Genomic DNA, 12,197 nt, shown 5'->3' on the forward strand with positions numbered 1-12,197 from the left:
ACCGCTACCGGAGATCGCACGCTTTGCGGGCTGTTGAGGGCAGCCACCGAAAGCGTCGACCCCCCCGCCTCGCCCCCGACCCGATTTTTGCAGCGATGTGCAGCTGCGTGTGTATGTGTGTGTATGAAGGTGTGGGGAGAGCAGTTCGGCGAGGTCTTCGAGCCCCGTCTTGTTTCTCCCCCCATCCCATCCTGTCCTGTGTAGTGAGAGGTCGGTCCTGTGGACGTCGTCCCTCGCTGTAGCGCGTCTGTCAAAACGGCCTGGCTCCGAGGCTGCTGTTGACGGCGGCACTGGAGCTCGTCTCCAGATACAGGTGGCTGGGGACTGCAGATCTGGTGCCTGAACCTTCCCCACAATATTCTAAGGCTGCAATCCTAGGCACACTTACTACGCGGGAGTAAGCCCAACTGAACTCAATGGGATTGACTCTGGGCTGAGTCAAAGTCCAATCCACGCATAGGGTTATGCATTTCATCGAATTACTTGGGTTTTTAAATTTACACACAACCATTTATATTTGGAAGTCCCCTAGATTACTTTGGAGTAAGGATCTGATCCATAACTCAGTCTATAACGTGAAGCAGTAGGTTTTTGAGCAGAGCTTGCCTCCACAATAAACACATTTTTATGCGGAGGTGTTCACAGCCACGTTGTAATTCCCCTAGGCGAAGGCACACAGTTAGCCTGTATCCCATTGAGAAGTCCCATTGAGTCCAATGGGGCTTACCCCCAAGTAAGTGTGCATAGGATTGCATCCTTATTTGAAACGGGCGTTCCCAGCTACCAAGAGTCTGGGACTGGAACAGGAGCGGGAGCAACTGGGGAGTTCAAAAGATGGGGTGATCCATTCCTTGCTCCCTTCCAATTAACCGCTTCTCATTAAATTCCACTGCATTACGTATGACCGCCTCCCATTCTAGGGCGACTTCATTTTAACCGGCTTGTAAAGCCAGCAGCCCTTGAGGCTGTAAATACAGGAACTGCATTTGTTCCGGACATTTTACTGGGGAAAGTGTGAAAAACCCCAAAGGAGTAAAGTTTTCTGATCGCTACACGTGTTTTCTTCTTTGAAAGAAATCAGGGCGGGGGCTGCTTTGAGAGGGGGCGTGGCTCCTCGGGCCCCTCCTCCTTCCTGCTCCGCCCTCTTCCTCTGTCACTTTCTCAGGCTCTGCCTCGCCTCGATCCTCCGATTGGTTTCCCCCGCTGCCATTCCACGACACTGCGCCACTCCCCCCCCCCCCGCCTCTGAGTAAATAAAGTTTAAAAAAAAAATCCGTATGTAACCGCTGACACTTTGGGGCTGGTTTCAGAAGCGTGAAGAGAGGGAGGCTGCAGGAAGGGGGGAGAAATCTAGCGCGCTGCGTGTGATGCCGGGCAGAGCAGGAAGCGAAGGGGAAATCGTCAGCCCAAAACGAGGACGACGAAACCTGTTGAGGCTCCCTTGCCATCATGCGTTCAAAGTGAAACAAACGAACTGGGCGCTGGATTTTTGTTTCCGTGTTATGTTTTGAGGTGGGGGGGCGAGGCGCCCTGCAAACGCTGGCTGCGGCGCTCGGCGCGAGGTTTATTTTGTCTGACCCTAGTTTATTTTGACTGGGGGAGAGGCCGCGGCAGGGAACTCGGCTCGCAGGGAGACGCGCTCCGCCGGCGTGCGGGAAGCACCGACCAGGAGCCCAGCTTGCTTTCGGTGTCTGGGCGTTGAGCGGTTCTCTCCTCGCCGTTTGGTGGCCGCCCACGGGGACTCGGCTGCCTGCCTCCCAGCCAGAGCGCACGGAGAGCGGGGCCGCGGCTAGGACTTGAGCGGGAAGCGCGGCCGGGGGCGGCGGCGGCGGCATCCGGATCGGATTTCTCGGCCCCGGGGGAGCCGTCCGAGAGGGCGCCTTCTCCCGCCGCCTGGACGGGCGACCGAGAGGGAAAGCGGAACGAGCCCTCGGAGAGAGGCGCGCCTAGCCGACCGAGCTGCGCCCGTCGGAGCGACTCGCGAGAGGAGTCCGAGCGCTTGGCGTTGGTGGTGGCGCCCGGATCGGCGGCGGCGGCGGCGGCGGCGGCGGCGGCAGCAGCAGAGGGCCCTCGTGGGGGCTCCTGGTTCCCGAGCGCCGCCGGGGGCCGCTTCCCCGCCGCGCGCCTGGCTTCGGAGAGGGCAGCCGCGCGCTCTTGGGCACCTGGCCGTGCGCGCCCGGCCCGCTCGCCTCTCCGCCGCGTCCTCCCACCCCTAACGCCCGCTGTTGTGATGCGTATTCCCGTAGACCCCAGCACCAGCAGGCGCTTCACACCTCCCTCCACGGCCTTCCCCTGCGGTAAGATGGGAGAGAACAGCGGCGCCCTCGGCGCGCCGGCCCCGGGGACTCGCAGCCGGCCCGAGGCGCGCTCCGTGGTGGACGTCCTGGCCGATCACCCGGGCGAACTGGTGAGGACCGACAGCCCCAACTTCTTGTGCTCGGTGCTGCCTTCCCACTGGAGATGCAACAAGACCCTCCCCGTGGCCTTCAAGGTAAGCCGAGGCAGGGCGGGGGGGGGGGAGACGGAGGGGGGAAGAGAGGGACGCAGATGTTTCCGCCCAGCGAGCTTCCCAAGCGCCCAGCAGAACTAGTGGTTTAACGGAAAAGGCAACGGGACGGGCTTGGGAGGGGAGCAGAAAGGGCAAAAGCCGACAGAAGTCCTACTTAGAGTAGACCCATTGGAATGAATGGGAATTGACTTAGTCATGACGAACTGAAGCCCCATTCATCTCAATGGTGTACCTAAGTAGGACTTCTGTTGGATTTACCTAAAGCCTCCGAAGCTCAGCGATTTTCTCCAGAGTTCCACCTTCAGAGCGTGCAAGGCGCTGTCCAGGCGATCTTCAACAAGGAAGCTCCCGGGCTAGTTAATTCTGGGAGCCCAACATCTCTTTTACTCTCCGGCAGTGATGCCACCACGGTTATCCTAAACAGAATCGAGCTTTAAGGAGCTGCTGTGCTACCGCTTGGCAGTGTGCACTCCAACGCACTGGGACTTCCCTTAGAGAAAGCCCCCGTCGGATCGGGGCTGCGCCGTGGCCAGGAAATCCCTCCGATTTGATGTCCCTGACTTTCAAGCGAAGTAGGCTGAGGCTGCAATCCTACACACACACACACACACACACACAGACACTGAATAGGGAGCAAGTCCTATTGAACGCAGTGGGGCTTACTTCCGAGTAAAAGTGCATGGCTTTTCCGGGGTAAACGACTATGGTTATTCAGTTGTTGGGCACAAGAGAGACCCGAATCACTCGGTACTGCTGGCGTGGGTGTGTTAGGATGAAAGAAAAACCACTCACAGCCCGATGCTATTCCCATTCTACACAAACACAAGTCCCATTGAGTTCAACGGGCCTTACTCCCAGGTAAGTGGGCGTAGGATTGGTGCCAAAAGTTTGATGTCCGAAGGTGTTCCTTTATTTCAGATTTTGTCATCCCCTTCTGCATGTTCCCAGACCCTCATCTTCAAAAGAACTGTGCAATATTTCTAAAGAATCCGTAGAATATCTCCCTGAGTTATGATTATGCTCCAGCCGACTTACAATAAAACTAATGCAAAGGAAGCCAGGCGTATGGATAATAACAGAATATAAAGCATCACCAACGGAGGGGGGGATCCTTGTTAAAATCCAGCACTTTAACTGTATCGACCGAGCCTCCTAAAACCTTGACTGTTGAAATAAGCACTGACTGCGGGTGTGTTTGTTTCTCGCATATTTTAGAGCTCCCCCGGTCCCCAAGGGCCATGAAATGTCGCCCCAGCCACTCAACTGAACTCCCAGATCGAGAAAAGGAAGGGGACGTAAGGCAGGCTCTTCCTCACGCCACTCCGGCCTCACTGCGAATTCTACCTGTCTTGTGTGCGCGCAGGGAGATGGTTCCCTGGGGGTCTTTCCGTGTCATAGAAAGCTGAAGAAAAGACCCTTCCTCTTTTCTTTTCTTTTTTAAAAGGGGTGGGTGGGGAGAGCGAATGTCCGTTCCAGCCGGAGTGGGTGCCCAATTCGAATTCCGGCGACGAAAGGGGGGACGAATTAGGCCTCACCTGTTAACACCCCGCCCCCAGACCAGAGGGATGACTCGATCTGTTTCAGCAGAACCTTTCTTCCGCTCTAAATGTGGTGCTCAGAAATAACCTGACACCCCCCACCCCCCACCCCCCACATGCATACACACCCCCTCCCCCACCGCGTTTCCTTCCCCAGTGGAGACGTGATTAGTAGGGTCGCAATGGAAAACCACTCCTGGAAGCGCTGCAGTAAGGAGAGTAGGAATCGACATCGCGCAGACGCGGTCTCTGTGCCCCGTTCTCTCTTGCTCTCAGTCCCGTCCTAGATCGTTCACGGAGGGGTCCCGCCCAACACCAGCTCCTTAGGGAAAAGCAGCCGGACACGCTTCCGTCAAAGTCAGCCCGATTGCGCTGGATGGAATATGGAACCTGCTTCCGAGTCAGCGTTAGGCAACACTGCCTCGGTCAAGAACTTTTCCTCACTGTTAGAAGGTTCCCCCCCCCCGCCGCCCCGCCCCACAGCCACCGCAGCCACCACCAATTCGCCCTGCATCTCGTGACTGCTTAGATGGTGCGATCTGTAAGCCTCACGCCACTTGCTCCGGAGCACCACCGTTGACTGCAGCTCATCCTCTGAAGAGAGCGAGATGCCCGAGAGCTGTAGCCTTCGTTTTGGGTTTCAAGGTTCTAGCCCTCATGGTCGGCGCGTTTTGTTTTGTGTGTGTTTTTTAAAAAGCAGTATTGACGCCTGCGATCTCACACAGGTTCCTGCGGACGTAAGCCCCGCCGTCCTCCCTGGAGCGTACTCCCAGGAAATCGTGCATATAGGGAAGGTCGCCTTAGCGTGTTTAAAATGTATGCCACCCCCCTCAGTAATTTGGAAGACCTGCAGCCCTTGAAGTACTCCTTGTACACGCGCAGGCAACTACGCAGTATGCAGATCGGCAGCACGTCCTAAGATTACCTGTGGGGTCTGGGAATCGAATTTCCTTAAGATCAGTGGCACAGCTTCCAGGTAATGGGAAGATCAATGGTTTAGGTGCCTGCCTCAGTGTTCTTGGAGCGCTGCTTTTGCATACATGCACCATGAAGGTATGGTCTCTGGAGGGGTAAAACCGAGAGGACTTTCCCTTGTCTTTCAGGGCGTGACTATGGATAAAATCAGGGTTCGAATCCCCCGACTACACACGCACACACACCCCTCTGAAGAGTGTAAGGTCCTCGGGGTAGGTTCCTGCTTCTTACTTGTCTTAAACTGTAACGTTCCACGTACTTGGATGCCATCATCACTGTAGGATAAAAGCGACACGCCCCCCAAGTGCCTTAACCACTCTTACTAGGAAACACGTCCCATTGAACTCGATGGGGCTTACGCGCGAGTAAACCTCCTTCGAGGCATCCTGCGCTGGTATTAAAAACGACCTTCGATTCTGCCCTTTCGGCTCCGTTGGGTTGTGGGTCGCGCCGACCATCACAGAGATCTCTTTACACGTCGGGAGACCCACGCTGCTACTTGTCTGTGTCTCAGGATCATCCCTGCCCCAGCCCTCCTCCCCTCTCCCCCTTCCTGGGAATTTGGTTGATCTTCTTTTCTTTCTTTTTTTAAGCGAGGTTTTCCGCAGTGTTGTTTCCCCCGCGGGCGACCAGTCACTTCTCTGATCGTTTCATTCAGTTAGGAGCGCTCAGGAAACTTTTTGAAGTTTAAAGGGAGTTGAGGCTAATTAACTAACTGGGATTTTAAAAACAACAAGAAGGGAAGAAGATGTAATCTTCAAGAATAAAGTAGAATAACGCAACGGTATCTGATCAGCCCAGTTGCCTTCCTCTTTTCTCCTTTTAATAAGCGTTTGCTCCGCCGCTAATCTCGCCCCACTCATTTTAATTTTCCTTTAATGTAATCCTTCGCCTCTCAAAGGTTGCAAAAATTGCAACTCCGTTCTTGATCTCTGGTGGCTTCCGTTCAGTTCTGTAAGGCGGCAATCTTGTGCACACTTTCCTGGGACCATGTCCCATTGGACTCAGGGGGCTTACTTCTGAGTAGACATGCCTAGGATTGGACTGCAAACGTTTTTGAATTCCAAGTCACTTTCCACTGGATCTCTCACCTTGGTTTCTAGATTGCAGCCCGGAGGCTGAGATTCAACCTTTCTTTTTCTTTGTTTCTCTTTCTTTCTTTCTTTCTTCCTTCTGGAAAGCTGTCAGATTTACATCCAAGGAAACCTGCAGGTGCCCGATTATACTATCATTATTCCTATTTTGCCACATCCCTGTAGACTGTGTTTTTAGAAGTGTAACGTAACCAACCGCAACATTCCCAAGAAAATGCGTCCCTGATCCGGTGCCAGATGTATAATAAGGATTAATAAGAACTTGCAACGTGGATGCAAACTGTGCTTCTGCGAAATACCATAGTTCCCCAAGCCCGTGCCCTTCAGATATGTGGGACTACAACTCCCATCAATTTTAGCCGGCATGGGGGCATAGAATGACATAGTCTCTCAGTCCAGCCCCAAATGAAACCCTTTCAGGCTACAGTCCTATGCAGACTTATCTGGGAGTCAGTGAATTCAACTGGACTGACTTCCGAATTGACACGTGTAGGTTTCCACTGTTAAGCACGTGTGAAGGCTGCCATCCTGTGCCCACATGGGTGGCAGCACTCCCCCTTGAACTCAGTGAGAATTACTTCTGACCAGACGCGCTATAAGTAGGTGCTGAACACCGCAGGTGTACTCCGGATCCAATGTTTGCTTACCAAGTGCAATGACGCTTACTCCCGAGTAAGTGTGGCTAAAGCCAGAACTCCGTGGCTCTTCCTTTTGAGTAACCATGCTCAAGATCCCGATCCACCCCACCCCCATTGAAAACAGCGCTTAATTTTTCCAGACTGCTGCAACACACTCATTTCAACTGGAGGCTGTATTTTAACTCTCCCAGTGAAATCAATGGGAAATCGAAATGCTTGCATTTGGCTGGATCGTGCCCTAAATTTTGACAGGCGGGCGGGGAGACAGCGAGGGGAGGGGGAGGCCCGGAGTAACCAGTAATGGCACCTATAAAAAAGGCTGAATGGTAGGTAGAAAGAAAGAAAGAACGAAAGAAAGAAAGAAGAAACGGGAAACACCGCTATAAAAATTCAAACGAGAGTCGTATTAGCGAGAGATCTCTCATCACTGAGGGAAACTAACAAACCACAACAATGTAACTTCTCCAGCGATTGTGGATTGGTGCGGAGGAGATTTTTTTTCTTGTTTAAAAACACACGCAGTCGAAATGAAGGTCGATTCCTGTAGATATTTCAGGAATATATTGGGGGATGTAAAAGGGGGGGGCACTGGAGTAGAGGGATTTAAAGGAGACTTTTCAACCTCCGGGCGCCTTCAGCAGAGATCCACCCCCATTGAATTCAAGGGATTTCCCGTTGCAAATATCTCTCGAGCAAAAGAATTGTCCAGATTGCAAGTGTTGTCTCTCAGCCGGATCTTTCTATCCACAATTTCTCGGAAGCTCCTATTCATGTCAATGGAACTTTATTTCTGAGTGAAACGAGGAAGGATCGGGGCAGCGTCTTAGTGTTGTTGGTTTTTAAAGAAACAGCAAGCAAACTAAAAAAACTTGCCGTGGCTGTAGGATGGCCGTGAACTCTGTGGAAAGGGACAGATTTGACTTCTGCATCCTTTGTCGATCAAGGCTGCAACCCTATACACATTTACCTTGGAGTAATCCCCATTGAAGTCAATGTGGCTTCCGAGTAAACATGCATAGGATTGTATTGTAAATATTTTATAAATATATAATGGATGTTTGCGAAGGCCATGTTGATAGACTGCCTATTGAAATTTAAAAAAGAAATATCAACAAATTAGTCTCCCAAACTTCTTGCTGAAATATGCAATCTGATGTTATGGTCTTAGCAACAGTCGACGTAGCATTTCTAAAAAATTGCACAATGTGTCAAGACAGTCTTTATCTCGTTTGTCCCGAATAATTCCCATTATTTTTACAAAGGGAAATTGATTTCCCTCTGAATCAGAAATGCACTTAGGAGTTGTCAGTCCATGCAAGATCTCATTTTAAGGAAAGAAAAATACAGCCCTCTGCTGGTTTGGAGGTATTTTTTAAATTGTATTTGAAATGGAGACCTGGGCCATTTTTCTCTTTTAGATCTCTGTGTCTCCTCTTCTGGAAGGGAAAGGAGGCTACAAAGTCTTTACTGGCCAGGGCTCCGATCCTCTGGGCCTCTACTCAGCGAGGATTACTTCTGAGTAAACATACTTAAAATGAGGCTGGGCAGCTGCCCCACTGAACACGGTGGGACTTACTTCTGAGTTAACAGGCACAGAATAGGTGCCCACGATTTCACTTTACCCAGAATTGACTTGAGGCTTGCGGGATCTATTTTGCTTTTGATTCGGAACCCCAAGATCCCTCAGTCCTTCCGCACATAAATCCACTCCTGGTTATCCCCACGCTTTCTACCGTTGTCTTTGTGGACTATAATTTAGGGGTGGGGGGAGTTGTTGCTGCTGTTAAAGAACTGGGAGTCAGAAGTCTCTTGCAAACCTCTCAGAGATCTACCAGTTGAGCCTGATGTCTCCTCGACTCAAGAGGATCCACCCAAGTCAAGGCTGGTGGCAGAAGCTGCACTCCCTGTGTAGTCATTTTCAAATGAATGAGATTGTCCCAGGATAAGAAGATTGTGGAGCAAACGGAGGTGGAAAACTCCAAAACAAAGATGACACTGACGCACTTAGGGGGAAAAAAGTTTGAGGGAAATGATCTCTATTGCAACAACACCTAATTAAAAATAATTATGATTTTTAAACGTATTTTCCTCTTCTCCCGTGCCACCGCCGTACAATGGTAGAATAAAAGATCACTATAGGGTCATCTTTTAAAGATGGAAAACACCAATGTTAATTTTTAAAAGCCCCTTATCAAAAGAAATCTTAAGACAATGAAATCTTCTTTTGATATCCCCCCCCCCCTTTCGATCGAGGAGGGATGGAATGAATAACCTTTATATTTGAGGTTGGGAACACTACGGTGCGGACCTCCAGTGAGACAATCGAAAGAACGCGCTAAGGTCGCAATCCTAGGTCCACTTACTTGGGACTTCGTTCCAGTGCATTCAATGGGATTTACTTCTGAGTAAACATGCACTGATCTGGCCACCCTGCCTGGAAATTTCCCACCTAAATGCCACCTAAATCGATTCCTCTTTACGATTTTAAAAAATCTAAACAAACAAAGTAGCCCTGTTAGTTTATAGCAGAACAAAATTCATAGGGTCACTAGAAGAATAATGCAATATATTGTTACTGTTGTTGTTGTTGTTATCCAGCCCTTCGAGACCCCCTCCCCGGTAATTTCTCAGCCACCGAAAAGTGATTCGTTTCAACCGGATCGTGGCCATCAGCAGGGCCCGCCGTCCGAGCTTTGCAGGCAGGCAGGCAGTGTCGCAAGCTTCCTAGTTCAGCAGGGCGCTTCCACAGAGGCACGTGGTGGGAGGCGTCCGATGATGGTGTTGTGTGTGTGTGTGTGGCTGTGTGCGCTTAATTCTAATGGATCTTGCATTGTAGCCGCTATTACTCTACGGGGCGATTGAGACATTCCTTCCCTGCAGATTAGCTGGGGGTTTTTTCTTTGCCAAACAGGTGTTTGTACAAAATAGCCTGCGGCGGGACTCTCTGCCCAATTACAAATGTACCAAAACCCCAAAGCACACGTTCAGCTGTATTTCCTGGAATAGGTGCGCAGATGAGCTTTCCCCTTGCAGTTCTCTCTCTCTCTTTTTTCTCTCTGGTGGTCACAGTGCAAGCTAACTGACGAATATACTGTATGTGAGATTTTTTGGATGAGAAATTAATTGGCTGGTTTTGCCTCCTTTGAAAATTAAATAAATCCTAGTAGTATTTTCTCAATTTGCATAGATAGATATAAATGAAAATGGGCATATACAGATTTGTGTCTTATGGGCTTGGGCCCCGAATCTTTTAAGTGCCTAGCGATGTCCCTGGATGAGGGAAATGCACTCTGCACATGTTTAAGGATGTGATAAAAGCCGGAGGCTCCTGGCAAGAATTCAAGCCCACTTTTGAGCGGCCAGATCCTGTGCCTGTTTGCTTGGAAGTAAGAGAGTCCCACTGAGTTTAATGAAACTTACTCCCCAGGTAGTATGGCTGCAGAGAAAATGCAGCTTTAGAGTATTGCAAATGAGCAAAGTTTAAAAGAATAACAATAATATATGGAATTCTCTTCTATCCTTCATGTAAAATGTAGTGAAAAAGGTGGAGAAATTTCTCCCCCTTTTTTTTTTTTACTCTTGCAGTAAAAAGGCACGCCAAATGCCTAAGGCAAGCTTCTGCAACTTGGTGCCCTCCAGATGTGTTGGATGCCATGCTATCTGGGGATGATAGGAGTTGCAGCCAAACACATCTGAAGCACACGAGGTTGAGGTAGGCTGGCCTAGGGTAAAAACTAAAAAGTCAACCCTTTTCTTGTTCCATAGAAGTCTATGGAGGGTGCAATTCTATACATACAGAAAAAAGCCCTACAATTCCCAGCATGGCTGGTTGGGGAAAGCTGGGAGTTGCAGGACTTCTTTCTCTCTAGACGTGCATAGGCTTGCACCCTAAAGGAATTTCTGGTTCAAAATTTGCCATTTGAGATTCCAACCAGAAAAAAAATCCACTTAAGATGAAAAAGCAACAGCAGTGTAGTAGTTGCATTGCTCTGATAGAAAAAAAAATGGCAGGGACAGTAAAATAGCAATAATAAATTAAATAATAATTAATAATACATTTGGGGCAGCATCAAGGCAGTGGTACTATTTGGTAACTTTAGACTCTGGGCTCACTGGTCTTATGGGGCAGGGATCTGGATTTAATATTCTTATGAAGGCCCCACTTTAGATAGTAATGAACATGAGAAGAGCCATGCTGGATCAGACCAAGGGTCCATCTAGTCCAGTACTCTGTTCACCCAGAAGCCAACCAGCTGTTGGCTGGCAACCCACAAGCAGGACATGAGCACAGCAGCACCCTCCCGCCCATGTTCCCGGCGACTGCTGTACATAGGCGTGCTGCCTCTGATACTGGAGGTAGCACGTAGCCGTCAGGGCTGGTAGCCACTGATAGCTTTATCCTCCAGGAATTTGTCAAATCCCCTTTTAAAGCCACCCAAATTGGTGGCCGTCACTACACCTTGTGGAACAGAATGCCAGAGTTTGACTCTGCACTGTGTGAAGAAGCCCTCCCTTTTCTCTGCCCTGAATCTCCCACCAATCAGCTCCATGGGATGACACCGTTGGGTTCTGGCATTATGAAAGAGGGAGAAAAATGCCTCCCTATCCTCTGCTTCACTTCAAAATGTCCTTATGGGGCCATAGGCAGGAGTGGGTGTGGCTCCACTGACTTCGAAGTGCAGTGACGCAGCCCTCTTGTGTTTGTGGGCCCTCCTTCTGTTGGAGGGTCCCTGTACATTTGCCCTAAAGTCTTTCCCTGAGTGCACCATTGCATCAGGGCCTGACCCCCTTAGGGATGCGCTATGCTTTTTCCCACCCCCACATTTCAGCTTTCATTTAAAAAATGTGTCTAATCCCTTTTACTTTTAGAGTTACAAGGAAATGTGTACAGGCAATATTGTACCCCATGATTTATTAAGAAGTAAGCTTGACCCCACCTTCCGATGTTCTGGCCAACCAGTGCCAAGCACTGGTATAACTGACAAGCAGTAAGCAAGCTCCCTCACCCCCAAATTTTTGACTAAGTGCATGGGCACGATCCTGCCATCTCGAAGCCATTTTAGATCCCACTGACTGCTACATAAAAGGGTCGACATTTAGTATGAAACTTCCTTGGGGGCAGGGAACTCTCTTTCTTCTATGAAGCTCTGTAAAGCTCTGTATATTGTAGTGTTGTATAACAATAATACAATTATTTTAATACTAGTACTAAAAATACACATGTAGGGCAGCAAGCTCTTACTTGGTTTAATGGGTAGGTCAACAAGTAAAGCTGGAGTGGGCAGGATCAAGCCAAAGTTAAGCACTTTTAGGGAGCAGTCTGAGGGGCCATAGGATAGTGGGGATCCCCCCATCCAAGGTTGGAGACAGCGCTCTGAACTTGGACGGGGGACCCAGAGATCCGAATGCCCTCCTCTGCCCCCTCACAGCCAATGTGGAAAGA

General features: G+C 50.1%; 1 protein-coding gene across 1 annotated transcript in view; it reads left to right on the plus strand.

The window, feature by feature from the left end:
- Positions 1-12,197, plus strand: part of RUNX3 (RUNX family transcription factor 3) — a 199,252-nt gene that overhangs the window by 81,773 nt on the left and 105,282 nt on the right. The window contains exon 3 of the mRNA XM_084815882.1: positions 2,247-2,491. Coding sequence (XP_084672008.1) covers positions 2,247-2,491 — 245 coding nt within the window. The remainder of the gene's footprint in view (positions 1-2,246; positions 2,492-12,197) is intronic.

The sequence above is a fragment of the Heloderma suspectum genome, chromosome 10 (assembly GCF_057233095.1).
Source record: "Heloderma suspectum isolate Gila_16-S chromosome 10, 16-S_ref, whole genome shotgun sequence".
Lineage (NCBI taxonomy): Eukaryota > Metazoa > Chordata > Lepidosauria > Squamata > Helodermatidae > Heloderma > Heloderma suspectum.